The sequence below is a fragment of the Procambarus clarkii genome, chromosome 47, assembly GCF_040958095.1.
Source record: "Procambarus clarkii isolate CNS0578487 chromosome 47, FALCON_Pclarkii_2.0, whole genome shotgun sequence".
NCBI classification, from domain to species: Eukaryota; Metazoa; Arthropoda; class Malacostraca; order Decapoda; family Cambaridae; genus Procambarus; species Procambarus clarkii.
Window position 1 is genome coordinate 21691282 of NC_091196.1, and position 17050 is coordinate 21708331.

General features: G+C 37.3%; 1 protein-coding gene across 1 annotated transcript in view; it reads left to right on the forward strand.

Annotated features, from left to right (window-relative positions):
• The window catches only part of Pp2C1 (protein phosphatase 2C), a 16994-nt gene extending 384 nt beyond the window's left edge, over positions 1–16610 (forward strand). Inside the window, exons 2-6 of the mRNA XM_045749709.2 lie at positions 2533–2667; positions 3425–3637; positions 6086–6306; positions 6685–6819; positions 13545–16610. Of these exons, the coding sequence (XP_045605665.2) occupies positions 2533–2667; positions 3425–3637; positions 6086–6306; positions 6685–6819; positions 13545–14762 (1922 nt within the window). The 3' untranslated portion in view covers positions 14763–16610. The remainder of the gene's footprint in view (positions 1–2532; positions 2668–3424; positions 3638–6085; positions 6307–6684; positions 6820–13544) is intronic.
• The last annotated feature ends 440 nt before the right edge of the window (positions 16611–17050 follow it).

Here is a 17050-nt window from a genome sequence, read left to right on the forward strand (position 1 = left end):
GTGAGTTTTGGTTGGTGTTGTGTGGGGGAGGTAAACAAACCCAGGCCACGCGCCCCCAGGGAGTGGGTACTACCCCAGGGCTGGTGGGGGAGGTGGCTGGGTATGTCCAGGGAGTGGGTACTACCCCAGGGCTGGTGGGGGAGGTGGCTGGGTATGTCCAGGGAGTGGGTACTACCCCAGGGCTGGTGGGGGAGGTGGCTGGGTATGTCCAGGGAGTGGGTACTACCCCAGGGCTGGTGGGGGAGGTGGCTGGGTATGCCCAGGGAGTGGGTACTACCCCAGGGCTGGTGGGGGAGGTGGCTGGGTATGTCCAGGGAGTGGGTACTACCCCAGGGCTGGTGGGGGAGGTGGCTGGGTATGTCCAGGGAGTGGGTACTACCCCAGGGCTGGTGGGGGAGGTGGCTGGGTATGTCCAGGGAGTGGGTACTACCCCAGGGCTGGTGGGGGAGGTGGCTGGGTATGTCCAGGGGGTGGGTACTACCCCTGGGCTGGTGGGGGAGGTGGCTGGGTATGCCCAGGGAGTGGGTACTACCCCAGGGCTGGTGGGGGAGGTGGCTGGGTATGTCCAGGGAGTGGGTACTACCCCAGGGCTGGTGGGGGAGGTGGCTTGGTATGTCCAGGGAGTGGGTACTACCCCAGGGCTGGTGGGGGAGGTGGCTGGGTATGTCCTGGAGTAGCTGGGTATCCCCTGGATGTTGCTGGGAGTGCCCCACCATGGCTCTTGCTGCCCCTCATCCTGTCAGTTTAGATGCCTTGTAATGTTGTTGTATAATATGATATATTAAGGGTCTAGAATTCTTGACAGGTCAGACAATGTAAAATCTGGTATTAGTGCATATCAGGGAGGAAATTGACTCATGGGAGGGTAAATGATCTCCAAATTGCTTATCAGGAACACAAAAGCAAAAAAATAGCATGGTTCTGAACATTTCATAGAAAACAAAACCTGGCATTGCCTGGTACCCATGATATATGGTACCGAGCTGTAATGCAAGCATCTGACTGAGCAAGCAAGTCAGAGGCTTGCTTCCACACATGCCATGAGACATACCTCTAACCATCACCTTTGATCATTGCCTGATGGGCACTGTATCTTTAGTACTATTATTATTTTCACACAGTACAGTGCTCGATTTCCCTTTGCTCACCCGCCACAAAACCAACCCACTCTTTGCATCTTATGTTTATATTACATTTACCATTGTTTACCTCACAATGGTAAACGCATTATTAGGTAGCAGTCTGTGATAGTCGTTAAGTCGTAATCCACTGTCATAGCATCGGTTACTGGAGGGATGTTATCTCTTGAGAACAGCCTAACTCATTCAATTCAGGTCTGCCCGGTAAACATTCCCCATAAAGACTTCATTCTCTCATACTGGTTTACTGATTCATTCGTCTACTGTTTCTACTTATGATCTTGGTTATATTATAAAAAAAGTTTCACATATATATGCTAGTGAAGTTTCTTAAAACATGGGTGATACCAATGTTCCTATCTGTCGGCAGGTTCCAGGTTTGGACATTAGGCTCGGAGACGCCTAAAATCTTCAAATTCTGTTCTCTCAGTTTATGGGTTATAACCATAAATTGTCAATGTTCACAAATTAATTTACTAGAATAAAAATACAAAACTAAATGTTTTAATAATAAATTATGCATGATGGTGCCAAATAAATGTTTATAAACATTTGAACAGTCCTCATTTATTTTCACCATTTAAAAAATGTAGAAATGTGTGCACATGATCAGTATACTGTAAGTATCACTGAAAAAATAAAACAAACATAACTCATACTTTTCTTGCAGGTAATTTGAAAGCTTTGAAAATATTCAAATGCCGAGCAGTGATAGGTAGTTGGCTGAGGTGATCTCGTGATGGTTCCTTGATACTTTAGTTCGTTCCCCTCATAAGTTATGCTCTCGCTGTCCTCTCAAAGTTTTTTTTTAAAGAGATGAATGACGCATTCTAGCATTATCAGAATACAGTACTAAAATTAACACTGAAGTGTTAATGTTCAGGATTGTCATTATACAACCTCCAATGACATACTTGCTCTAAGTATGATCCAATATTTGGACTTAACTTTCTTGTCCATGAGATGTGATGTGACTTAAGTACAAGTGACCTCATTCCAGACTGTTTCCTCTTCCTAATAAAACATAATAATTGATGGACAAAATAACAAAGTAGCATATAGTGGTTATAAAAGAAAGTGTTTGGAATTTAATTTATAATATTTATAACAAATTAGTTTTTTCATGCTTAAGAACGTATACAGTTCTGTAGTTTTGGCACTGTCAAAATGGAGATGGCTGGATAACCATAAATTAATTAGTCACTTTTTATATACTTGTACCAGTCATAATTTTGTTGATATATTACTTTCTATTACATAATGTTACTCTATTTCCTTGATAATACTAAATACAAATTATTTTAAAACATTTCTTAAATTTGCAGCATTTAAGCAGCCAGAAAAGGTTCCCGAGTGTAATCTTAAATCATTGTTATAAATTTAATTATTTCAGATCAGTGGCCAAGAACTGCTTCAGGTTGGCCAAGCACAAGTGGGACAACAGCAAGTGTAGCTTTTATTCGCAGACAGAAAATATACATTGGCCATGTGGGAGATTCTGGAATTGTCCTGGGATGTGAAGATCCAAGTAAGTCATAGTGTAATTCAATCTATATATAACTGTGTGTTTTATTTACGAAGGTAGTGTGGGTATAATTTCTGTACTGATCAGTGTTTTTAATTCTGATTGTATGAATTTAATATTTATTCAGTATTGAGTTTATTAAAATGGATATACAGCATTGTTATACTGTACAGTATATTCACTCGTGCTCTGTTCAACTGGACGAAGGTGCTGTATAGGTTTTGATATATCCTGAATAAAGCTTCCATTTTATTTTGGCACCGCATGGTTTACAGAAAGTTGAGTTAGGATAGTCTTGGATGAAAAATAGGGAATGGTACCGATTCATTTTTTGCATTTATAGAAATTATAGGTAAAATTTTTGTTAAGAATTCAGCAAAATAAAATCTGGTTTAGTGAGCTATAAGTTTACAATGTAATATGTACAGATGTTGCACATAAATATATTCCTAGCACAGCTTAGCACTTTGGCGTTCTGATGATGCACTATGCGGCATAAAACCAAAACACTCAGAGTGGGTGATGTCGCAAATGTTGTCGTGCAATAATTTTTTATTAGTCTTAAGTATAAATATTGTGAGTGAAATATTTTAATATTGGGTTGTGTGGTCATGGGCAATGCTCGGCCTACCTTCCGGTGCGATGCAGGTGGCTAGGGGGAATAGAATTTAGTTACAAATTGTGATTTCAGGATAGTTCAGATTAGCTTCACTGTACGATACTGTTAATAATTTAATTTATACTCTAATTTTTTTTTTAGATGGGAGCTGGCATGGTGAAGCCTTGACTCGCGATCATAAGCCAGAGAGCGTGGCTGAAAAAGCACGTATAACAGAATGTGGAGGAAAGGTTATCAACAAATCTGGTGTGCCCCGTGTGGTATGGAATAGACCGAAGTCTGGACACCAAGGTCCTGTTCGCAGATCCACACCCATGGATGAAATACCATTTTTGGCAGTGGCACGTTCGTTAGGTAATTGAATTTATCCCAATTGATTGTATATATGACGTGATGAATATTTACAGATGAAAATATTAGTTTACCTTTCTTTTTTAACCCCTAAATTGTGGATCATCAAAGGTGCCTTTTGTCTCTTTGCATGCAAAAAAGAAAGTGTCCATTTTCTTGCAAAAAGTAAGGACAGTGAAAAAAGTATCCCAAGTCATTTTGGTTTTAGTGCACATTGGGAATTTACCAGGTGAGGGGATTATTTGGTCTGGGGATACATGATACATTATTGCTGACTTGACACACAGGCAAATAGCTATGGTGATTGTTTTAGATGGTCTACACTATATGATTGTAGTTTCACTTTCGTTTGCACGAAGTGTGGTGTAAATATGTATACACAATTCACAATTCACTAAAACAATATGTACACCTATATTGCACATAAATCTTTCCTGGCACAGCTCAAAGGAAGTGTCTTGCAAGCCATTGGTGTTATTTTGTCTGGGAAGGTCTTCCAGAAATGGATTAAAACACCAATGGAAAAGACTAGATTTGGATATGACGATAATGGCAAGATGCTGGTATATATGATAACCTCTACATGTATTAAGCAATTAAAATCTATAGCAGAATATTTTCACATGTTTAGGCTAACTTCATTATATCCATGTAGATGTATTATAACCATATTTACATCATTTGTATAAAAACTGGGTGATAATAACTAAAATCAACATATAAACTCATTACCCTTGTATCAGTATGTGCTGATAACTTTACTTAAATGTTAAAACACATTTCAGTACTTGTATCCCCTTTGATCTTTTTCAACCATTTATATACTGTATTTCAGTCATGTCAACCTGTACGCTTCATTTTTCTAGAGCACTTGTTCCCAAACTAGGAGCCATGGGTGCCCTGGAAGGCCATTTTGCGATATGTAAGGGGGCCATAAGTTGAGACAGTGTACAGGTTATGATACCAAACGATACCAAAGGGGACGTTTACTGAACATAGGGGCCATTAATAAGAATGCTATATGAAAAAAAGGGTAATAACCGAAAAGAGTTTGGGAACTACTGTTCTAGGGAATATAAGTTAAACTTTTGTAATCACTTTTATAAACAATGTCCAGTATTCCTGGGATTAACTTTGTCATCCTTCTCTTGAATTGTTCCAGTCAATTTATGCCCGTTCTATAGTACAGAGACCAAAACTAAACTGCATAATCTAAATGGAGTCTAATAAGGGCAAGGTATAGTTAAAGAATAATTGTCTTAATGCTAATACTTATAGAAAAAATAAGTTTTGCTATATTCTGCACATTATGCATTGATTTTTTTTTGCTTTAAGGTCCCACACCAATCATGACTCGCAGATCTTTTCCGCATTCATATTTCGAGGTTCAAATGATTTAATCCAACGCATAAATCATTTAAATACATGATAAACAGGTACAGAGACCTGGGGAAGATATTGAGTCTCATTCCTTTCTGCTGGAAAAGAATTACTAAATTTATTAAATATGTCTGGCCCTTTTGTAAAATATATTGTGAACCCTTTATTAATCTGTTTTTCAAGATGTAAATGAATGGCTTTTGCAATTAATGTTTCAAACCACTTTCCTACAATAGATGCTGAGCTTTGATGATATGTAGTTTGATACTAGTGATCCATTTCCCTTCATAAAAATTAGCACATTTGAAACCCTCCATGATTTTGGTACTCTGCTCTATTTAAAATATTTATTAAATGTTTAAGACATGGGTGTACTAATCTGATCTTTGGTGCTACATAATCTCTGACTTGTTACCTTCTTTTAATAATTATTTACTTTAATTAAGCTGCATGTTAGTCTTTAAGAACCCCTGCAAAAACTCTTGTCTGGTTCAGGGTGCTTATTGGGCTTTTGTTTTATTCGTTTAATAACTTCCTCCCTGGTAACCACTGAACCAGTCGCCTTGTCCTCACAGCCAACATAGTTTGTTCATCTGAAGGCATAATACCAAGTTCTCTAATAAGTACGGAGACAAAGAATGTTTCTAAAATAACACCCATTTCTTTAATATTATGTACAAGAGTTCTTACATTCTTGTAAGAGTAAATCCTGCTGTAAATTCTAAATGTTACTGGACTTGTTTAATTTTTCGGTGGTCCTGTCTCCTCCTTTGTCTTTGTTTTATATATCTGAAAAACTTTGATTTATTTTTGCCTGCCTGCTATACATACTTTATAATTTCTGTTAGCTGATATTTATTTTGTTTTTTTATTTTTACCGAGATATGCTGACATTGAATACCTTTGGCACCTTTCTAAATTGACTTGCTAAGATCAAACCCTTCTATTTTAGTTTTTATTGTAATAAAGTTTGTCATCTGTATACCTGGTACAGTATGGTGTTAATCTAAATGGTGAAAGTTGAAATATCTTGGTTAACAATACTTTTTTTTTTTCAAATTTTTTTAACAGGAGATCTCTGGAGTTACAATGCCACGAACGATCAGTTTGTAGTTTCACCCGAGCCAGATGTGTGTGTCATGCCCATTGACATCACACGTCATAGATGTCTAATTTTTGGCACAGATGGTCTGTGGAATGTTCTAACACCAGATGCTGCTGTCAGCGTAGCACACCAGGCAGAGAGAAACAATGAGAAACATTATCTTGGTGTTCCCAACTCTTGTGGTAAGGTAAGAAGACCTACTATACTTTATAGTGAAAGTGAAGAGTTCCCAAGCTGATATAATTGTGTGAATTTTGGTAAAACAAATTGTGCAGGTATGTGATATGGTATATAAAATATTTATAATTGTACTTGTTTTATCTTGCATGTGTGTAGCAAAAATATAAATTCAACAGCTATACATTTGTTTATAAATGAAGGTATATCTTTGGTTGAGTGACGAGGCTTTATGAATTAATGCCAGAAATGACACAAGATTCTGTAAAGCTGTAATAGTTAATAGACAATATACACTAATTGCAAGCTAAAATTTGTATAATATCATTTGTTCTTATGTATAAGCACTTTTATATTAATGTATGGATTGATATTGTATGTATTTCAGCAACGGCTATGGGTGAATCCATCTCGATCCGTTGTATCGGGTGCTCTTGGGCGTTACATCAAACTTAATCTTCGTGCTGATAACACTAGTGCTGTTACAGTCTTCCTAGATCCACCAGGTCGACCAAAGAGAGAGGTAAGGAGTTCTGTTCCTGCCAAGAGAGAAATATTAATGAAACATTGTTTGGTTAGGGCAATATACTGTGTTTGCCGATGTATAAAAAGCGCTTTTATATTTTTAAATGTCGCAAAATTGCCCTACTTCTAATGTGGCCGTATTACGGATGGGAGACCGAGCGCCGTAGGCTAGGGAGCCAGACGAGCATACTGGGCAAGTTTGCTAGGCACATACTTTTGCTAATAATTAAATAATGAAAATAAGCCCAATTATTACAGTAATTTGTTATGAATAATAAAATTGAAAACAAGCAGAGTTATCACAAACTTATGAAAAATTGCTTACGATACATTGGCAGTTACGAAGGAAGCTCTCATCTCACCACCTTGCCCAACATACATAACCCACACCTGATATGCCATACATTATTTAACGACTGTGTTACCTTTAAGAAACATTCATTATCTAAATGAAAAATGCACCTAGAGATTTGAAAGGAATGTTGAACTTTCATCCACCTGTCAAAACTATTTGCAATGAGTAAATGTCAACAAAACCAGAGCACTGTAATGGTGTGCCGCCCTGGTGGCCTGATGAGGCAACACAAAACATCACATTCAGAAATACTGTACAAGTTTCACATCCTGTTTAGCAATTCTCTTGTCCAAAATATGAACAACTATACAGCTGATCTTAGAGGAAGTACGAGTTGGGGTATAAAAATCCACTTTAAAATATCTTTCCATACATGTGTGATGAAACATACTGAAATAGTATTTTTTTTCCACAAAATATCCTTATAAAATTGGGGCAATTTCGCTGCGAGGGTGTCTTTTATGCCGGCAAATACTGTAATTTGTATTTACATATTTACATTGTTTTAAGTGATAACATACTTTTTACCTAACTTTAGCAACAGTTTAAAAATTCTTAGTAATTGTTAGTCAAAACCCAGTGTTTAATTATTTTTCCTATCTGTTTTTGGGAGATGTTTATATGTTGTTTGTTAACAAGTATTTATTAAGGTAAAATGGTTGCATAGGCAGCAACTTATTAAGATGGTTTAATAGGTAACAACTGATCACTTTGAAGCAGGTGAAGGTGTTAAAATTAACATTGATATGACTTGTGCAATAGATGGGTTTTCTCTTCATAACTGCTGCTTTTAAGGTAGATAGTAACCGTGGATATATTATTATTTTATCTTTGGCACGATTTCATCAACTCCATAATATATTTCACTCCATGGTCCCTCCACGACCTCTTGATATTGACTGAAATACGATCTCAATTTGATTGATACAATACGATACAATTTGACTGAAACACGATCTCACAGCTCTTGATCAATAACTGTATAGTCTACATCAGCTTCCAGTAGCTATCCCAGAGGCAACATTTTTGCTTTGTAGGATCAATAGTTGACCACTGGAGCGAATAAACCAAGACCTCGCAGAACTATGCAGGGAAGAATAACTACATAATGTAGACTTAATCCAGTGCTTCGAGAAAATAGGCCCTGTAGCACTAAAAACATGTAGACGGCATATACCATTAACGAAAAAGAGAAAAATATGCAAACTGGAACAAGAATGGCGCTCCCTCTATAGGCGAAGAAAACAAATAGCAGAACATCTCAAACGCTCCACTCAATCCCAACAACGATGAGAAAGACAATTTTCCCGATGTAGGGAAATAGAAATGATCGAACTGAAGCAAAGAGGATCATATAAATTCAAAGAGAGGCAAAGGGAGCAAAATGCCATAAGTGAAATAGAGAGGAACCTGAAATACTTTTTCTTGTATGTAAAAAAAAAGTACAAAAATGCATCCAGCATTGGGCCCTAGCACAAGGGTGATGGAACGTTCACAGATGACAAGGAAGAAATGAGTGAAATACTGAAGCTTCAGTACAATTCTGTTTTCAGTGACCCCTGACCACATTGAAGATCGATGATCCAAATGAATTCTTAATGAATGTGACACCAACATCGAACCACGTATCGGATATCACCATAACCCCACTGGACTTTAAAGTAGGCATGTACAGCATTCCCGTGCATTCTGCATCAGGCCCATACTCGTGAAATTCTATATTCATCAAGAATTGCAAAACCCCACTATCATAGGCCCTAAACATCTTTTGGAGACAGAGCCTGGATACTGGCATCATCCCTGACGTATATAAAACAGCGGAGGCCGCACCACTTTACAAAGGAGGTCATTAAGCAGATGCAAAAAATTATAGACCAATAGCTCTAACCTCACACATAGTCTTTTAAAGAGTACCAAGATGTAAGATTACATATCACATGGAATCACAACATTTACATAACCCTGAACAACACAGGTTCATTACAGGATGCTCCTGCCTCTCAGTTGCTAGATCATTATGACATGACCTTAGTTGCCATGGAAGACAAGCAAAACGCAGATGTGTTAAACACAGACTTTGTAAAAGCTTTCGACAAATGTGACCATGGTGTTATTGCTTACAAAATGTGTGCAAAAGGAATTACTGGCAACTTCCTAACAAACAGAACGTAGATTGTAATAGCACAGTAAAATCCAGATCATCTATTGTGAAAAGCTCAGTCCCCCAAGGTATCGTATTTGCTCCGGTACTTTTTCTCATCCTAATACTGTACTGTACAGTAACAGACATAGACGTGGATACAAACTACAGCAGTCATCATTTGTAGATGACACCAGGACTTTCATGCAAGTAGACAATACAGAGGACACGGCAACCCTCCAATCGGATGTAAATTGGGTCTTTCAATGGACCACATACAATAACATGATGATTAATGAAAATAAGTTCCAGCTCCTACACGATGGAAAAAATGAAAATTGAAAAATTGAAACCATATATAAAATGGAATCTAAACATACCATAGAACAAAAAAAGCAATGTAAAGGACCTAGGAGTAATCATGTCAGAAGACCTTACCTCTACAGAACACCATAAAGTAGCTGTCATGATGCAAGAAAAATGACAGGTTGGATAACAAGGACCTTCCAAACAAGGGATGCCATACCAGTGATACTTTTCAAGACACTGGTTCTCTCAAGCATGGAATATTGTTGCACTCTAACGGCCCCATTCAGAGCCGGTGAAATTGCTGACCTAGAGAGCATGCAAAGAGCCTTTATCGCTAGAATCCACTCTGTCGTCTTAATTATTGGGACCGATTAAAAGTTCTAAATATGGATTCTTTTGAGTGCAGGCGAGAGATACATAATAATCTACATCTGGAAGATTTTTAGAGGGACTGGTTCCAAATCTGAACACAGAAATAACATCACATGAGACCAGTAGACATGGCAGGATGTGCAAAATTCCCCCATTAAAAAGCAGAGGTGCAATAGGTAGGCTGAGGAAGAACTCCATCACCATCAAGGGACCCAAGACTTCTCAACACTCCTGCTGAACATAATTGGCATAACTGGCCCACCTCTCACAGTGTTCAAGGGAGAACTCGACAAACACCTCCAAAAAATACCTGATCAACCAGGCTGTGATTCATATGTCGGGCTGCGAGCAGCCACGTCCAACAGCCTGGTTAACCAAACTAGCAGCTTGGGTTGAGCAGACGAAGCCCTGGTTGGAGACCGGGCCGCGGGGCTGTTGATCCCTGGAAGCTACACGAGGTAGACACAAGATTGGTAGGCAGGCTCCAGCTCCACCTCTTCTGGATTACTGTTCATACATTATTAACCTATGTCACTCACTACCTCACTTTGCCAAAGGCAAAACAGCTCTCATACAACTATAGGAAGACCTCACTGGTCCCTCACACTGCAGCTGTGAGGACAGCAACGATGTCCAGAAAAGGTTCTGCCCCCTGGAAAACGAGATCGCCACTGCTCGTTCGCTGATTGACCAGTAACCCCATCAACACAAGTGATTGGTGGAGGCATCTCCCACCTCCTCAATTTGAGTTTTTACTACCAAAACAATTTTTTCTGATGACCCCTATTTTCCCATACCTCTGCTAAAAAGGCTGCTTGAACTATAATTTCAACATTCCAGTATCATGTTTGGTGTCTTTTGGTGCTTATCATATATTCCTCGTCTTTCCCAATCTGTGTTTCTTTTCTCGGCACCTCTGCATTAAACTTTGTTATAATGGTTGAATAGCTTATGCAACTATTTAGGAGTGGTGGGTCATCAAGTGACAAGTTGGTTTTGGATTGGAGGAGAAATAAAGTCGGGGAGAGCTGCTCCATGTCACGTAATTTCTCATAGAACCTCCATACCTCTGGCTTTCATGTAAGCCACACCATCCTCCTTGGTTTGGCTTCATCTCAAGACACGTGAGGGGTACATGTGGCTTTTCTTGGGACACCTAGCATTTGACCATATCCTTTTCACCCCACCATTCCCTACTTACACCAAGGCCCCCCCCCCCCCTTTTTTTTTTCCCTTGTGGCTCCCTTATGCACTAGGTTTACTTGATAAAGGGTTGCTTCATTGGTTACCCCTCTGGTAAGTTAAATCTGCCTAGGCAGCTTTAACTTACAGGCACAGGAGGCTTGGTCGGGGACTGGGCCGCGGGGACGTTGAGCTCCGAAATCATCACAAGGTAGGCATCTCAAATTTTTGTGACCACCTTCACTGAGACTAGTCCGACAACTGTACTGTATTTTTTCACAACTTTATCATCCGTTATCTTGGTTTCTACACTAGCCACCTTATATTGTGGTTCCATATTTATGTGCTCTTTTCCTAGTGCCCACTCTTTATGAACATCGTCTCCTCGGCACCATCCGTGTACATGTCACACCACATCTCATCAGACTACTCTACCTATGCACATTGGTAAACACAGTTTTTGGTCCCTGGATTGACTTCCTCACCACCTTAGGCCTGCTGGTTGGGCCTTGCTTGGCTAGTGCACTGTTTATGTTTCACCTGGGTGGCGTTCTCATATTCCATGTAGGATTTGAGGGCTATATAGGCAGCTCATGAGTCAGATGGCAAACTGAGATCCTAGTTAACCTGAATTGCCATCTGGTGGTGGCCTGGTGAGCAGAGATAAGGATTGTTTACCCGTTGGCAATTATTGTTTGTTTGGTTTCTTTAATTTCTTTAGAAGCAGTGATTTTTATTTTGCCTGTGACTATGGGCAGTTTGTCTGTGTTGGCTCTGTCTTGAAGTTCCATGATTCCCTGGCATCTTGTTAGTGAACCAGATTTTGATTGTTTTTCAGTAGGCCATGTAAACTTGAAGGGGCCAGATATGATTATGAGGCTCGACAGTTCTTTGCACCAAACTGCCAGGAAGCTATTAAGGACTGTCTGAAAAAGGGTGTCTTATTACATTGAACAGTGTTTTTATATATATATATATATATATATATATATATATATATATATATATATATATATATATATATATATATATATATATATATATATATATATATTATATATATATATATTATATATATATATATATATATATATATATATATATATATATATATATATATATATATATATATATATATATATATATATATATATATATATATATATATATATATATATAAATAAAATTCCAGGCAAGTACTAGAGTACTGCCAATTAGTGAAAGTACCTTTAGAAGTTGACATTTCCATCGTTATAGATTCTTATTTGGGCTAATGCTTGGTACTATCTACATTTGGTAATCTGAATTGTGGCACCTACCCTTATTTAAGTTAGCTGAATTTTTTTACCGGGAAAAGTCCAAAAATTAACAAATTTGAATTTGTTCGGGTTTCTCGTTCAGTGCGTCTTTTAATCCGAATTTGCATTTGGGTTAAAAGGTAAACAATCAAATATGAAATCATTTGAATTACTGTACTAGGAGATTCACGATACTGGAATCTGAATTACCAAACTCTTAGAGTATTGTATTAGGCTAGGTGTTTAATGTCATGCTGGTCATGCCAGTAGTACAGAGTAGGGAATGTGGTAGTGGATAGTGCTTCATGTGATATCACTTAAGTGCACCTTTTTAAGGATATTACATTACAACATTATGTTAAACACTTTCGCACACTTGATGCAGTGAAAAAAAACTTGCCCCTTGTGCGTGTGGCATTTCGGGCGATCGAGCGGCAACACTGAAAAGTGTAGACTCTTTTCACTGTCCTGACGTAAATTTTCGATGTACGTATTTCATTTTTGTACCAATATGTTCACAATAGAATGTTTTAGAAGAACATAAGTATAAAATGTCACCAAAATATGAGTTAAAGCAGCACCAAATAAAAAACTACGTCGATCACTAGCCGTGAGCGCCAGACAGCAACGAAATGTTTCTACTATCTTCAGGGTTGTCAACTCTACACTTGGCCTACAGCGTTAATTTTGGTATCACTGAAATCGCAATAAAATTCCCTACGCGGACATATGCATATAAATATAGAATCAATGTCGTAGCCCAATGGTCTTCTCATTGATGCACCATGTTAATGCAATGTCTGTGTGCATTTGAAGTTACCATAGTTATATCCTTGATTGCCCTTGTGATATTGAACCACAGGTAGAATATTTGATGTCATCCCTCAGTAGTTAGGGGTGAAGTAGTTTAATTTTGTATAGGGCTGCTTGCAGAAATTTAATTCTCTAAATTCTGAAACCAATCTAATTATTCCCGTAAGTCAAATGAGACATACTTCAAAGTTTCATTGTCATTGAATGTTACCTTACAAATGTGAGAGGTATTAATGTACTCTTTTTCTTTCCAGGTGCTGTTACAACAAAAAGGAATGAAAAAAGGATCTCCACCTAAACCTGCAACTAGATTGCCATCAACTGAAGAGGATAGAAACAGAGATGCACTAGTCCAAGTACACATGTATAACCAAAGTCAAACGACAAGACTGGAAGGTAGCCGTGGTGTACTTCGCATCAAGGAACGCCTCCCAGAAAAATGGCAGACCAATCCAGTTAACCAGTATGGTGTACAAGAAGGTAACCGAGGGTGTACAGACGGTTTTGAGGATAGTGGCAGTGTGGGTTGTGGGGGTGATAATAGTGAGCTGGGTCATAATCAAACAGTGATAAGTGCAGAAACTACTAAAGTGGGTTGTTCAGAATGTGGTTGTGCTGGTGTACATGCAGTTCCTAGTACTTCAAATGTGAACTTGCCTGACCATAGTCCACATAAAACAGCTTCTAGGGCATTACCACCAACTACTCAAAATTTACCTGCATCTACCCCATTTGATATTGATAGTATAGCTGAAAAATTTTCAGAAAATAGACCAGAAAACAGACCAGGCAGTAGGTCAGAGAAAAGACCTGACAGCCGATCAGAAAACAAGGTAGAAGAAAACTTGGAGAACAGAACAGACATTGTACCAGAAAATAGGCTACATCGGACAGAAGCCAGACTTTTAAAAGATGATATACAGATACCAGTTGTGTCGAGCAGTACCCTGAGTCCAGTAACTGATGGTAAAGGGAAGAAACAGAGAGGAATGAATGGCAGGCTGAAGACGTCAACAGGAATTCTTTCGACTGAAAAAGGTGATAACCGAAGGAGAACAAGATCAAACATTCATGTAACGATAGGAATGGAGATAGAGAATAAAGAGCAAAACCCAGTTGCTTCAAATAATAATAATGAGTGGAAAGAACATCAAGTCAAAGAGGAAAAGGCAGGTTCAAGTAATAAAAGTAGACATTCATTAAGTAATTCGGCATTGGACTCGTCCAATCGTGTGTTGAAGTCAGTTAATCGAGGTACTGCAGAAACTGTAAATCAGAACCCTGCGAAGGTTCTGACCACCAAACGTAAACGAACTTCAGATATGGAAACTGACTCATCAGAAGGACCCATACCAAAATCTGCTAGAGTTCATACTCGCTCACACACTTGGAGTCACAAACCTATGGTAACCAGAAGTCAAGAAAAGACCCACAAAACTCCTGCTAAACTGCCTGCCACCCCAAAGAAATAAGGTGTACAAAGCTTATTTAAGTACTGCCCTAAAATAATTGTCCCAGGAATTGAAAGGAAAATATGCCTTTAATATACTGTACTGTATTATGACTTGCAATATACATTACATACAGTTTTTTCACATTCTGACTGATCTCATGAGATAGATGATGCGAATTTGTGCCCAACTCTTGAGGTGCTAGAACTGTTGCCTGTTTTAAGCTAATTGTTGAATTAGGCATTCTTCTCAGCAATGTGCGTGTAAATATAATTTTTTTTATATTGAATGTAGAATTAAGGTAATGACTTGCTTTAAAATTAAATGTAATTTAAAACAAATTTACAATGTGAATACAGATAAAGTACCTTAGCAGAAATGACGTTTAATTATGTTTGTCATTAATTGGACAAGTTTTTCGGTTCCTCTAGTGAGAGGATGGAATTAGGAGTGCCTTTGAGTAATTTTTTTATTTTTTTTTTTTTTTTTATTTAAGGGTTCATTCAAAGAATTACATGTTTAATAAAAGTACAAGTTGTGGCTAAGAGTGTGTGTGTGTCTGTGTGTGGAAAGGGAAAGCAGGAGTTGTTTGTGCAAGTTTGGTATGGATACATAGCTAATGCTGCCGAGACTGATTATTTGTCTTGATTACGTTTGTTTATATATTTTTTTAGTTTTAAAGAGGTAATATTTTTCTAAAAATGCTTTCGTGAGTACTGTATGCAATTGGTTGAAAAGTGTTTAATATGTATAGACATGGTGGCTGCAGTGTACGCAAAGACAATTTAATTTATATATAATTTTCAATGCATTTCTGATGCAGCTATCATATTTTATAATCAGAAGTCAATTTTGGGAAATATTTATCAAATTGGGATTAATTATGAATAATTTTTTTATATGTATTTATCAATTTTCATGTGAATTTTTTTTAATGTTTTCCTACTTAAATTTTTCAGTCTGTGTTAATATAATCCATGAATGGATTAAAATATACTTTTAAAGACTGTCTTGCTACCATATTCATTTGAATGTCCAAAGGTTTAGAATGGGCAGAATTATTTGGTTTTCACTTGAATGTTTCCACATTCCCTTAATGTTTGTGGATTAACCATTCATAAAGACAGTTGTGTTGACCCAGGTATAGCAAGGAGATAGTTGGACCAACTTTCACTGTACATATGCTTTAACCTACTGGTAATTTATGATTCTTTAAAAATTTCAGGCATCGGAAATTTTAGCAGTATTATATATCTGCTCGAGCCTGGGATTAGGGTAAATTATGAAATCTTTTTGTAGATATGGATTATATAACTGGCATTTAAAGGTTTTATTTATTTATAATTTTTTAAGTGCACTTTCTTGTTTTTAATGCTGTACTATATTTTTATTTTGCAATGGCATATCTCACAAAAAAAGTACCAAGCAGTTTGTTATTTTCAAAAAAAAAAAAATGCCAAAGTTGTGCTGTAACCTATATGTACAAAATCAATTTTTAAGTACCGGAATATCTAAGTTATGTGGATATGAAATTGTGTGAATATTTTGATTTATTTTAAAGTATTTGTTGTCTTGCCTTCTTATTACTTTAACAGTAATATATCGAGTGCATATTGTCTTCAATTGAAATCGATCAGGAGGGGGGGGGGGACATCTAGAGTACACTTCCTATTACTCAAGATGTATTAAAATAAATGTGATAAATTGTGATCTATCAGTATATCAACATTTGAAAATCTTATTCCTTAAGTTGTCAAAAATACAGTAGATGATTTGATAGTATAGCCTATTTTAAAATTACAAAAATTATAATTGTACATAAGTGTAATTTAGATCCATGGGTTGTAAATATAATATGTATATGAATTATTTGCTTGATTTATTGTTTGCCTTTAAATTTATTGTATTATGGTATAACAAAGTTAGCAGCAAAGGACTGAAGAATGATGACCTGTGTTCCACTGATATTATTCATGACCCAGATTATTTTAAGGCCTGGTACTGCAATTGTTAAGTAATTCACCAACATAATTTTCCAGATGATAATTTGCAAATAAACTAGTAGCTCAGGCAAGTAAGAAAAACAAAAATTTCATGGTCAAAAAAATTAAAATTTAACTGAAACAATTGTTTTCAAATGTATAAATGCAACCTCAAAATTGCCAACTGTAAAAAATTGGCCCATTAGTATTTTTTAAGTCTGTTTCTGATTTCGAAAGTATGCTTAGCAGATTTTTGAGATGGTCAAATTTTGCTGGGTTCCCAGCTACGTATATTGATGTTACCATGAATGTATTTGCAGACGCTGC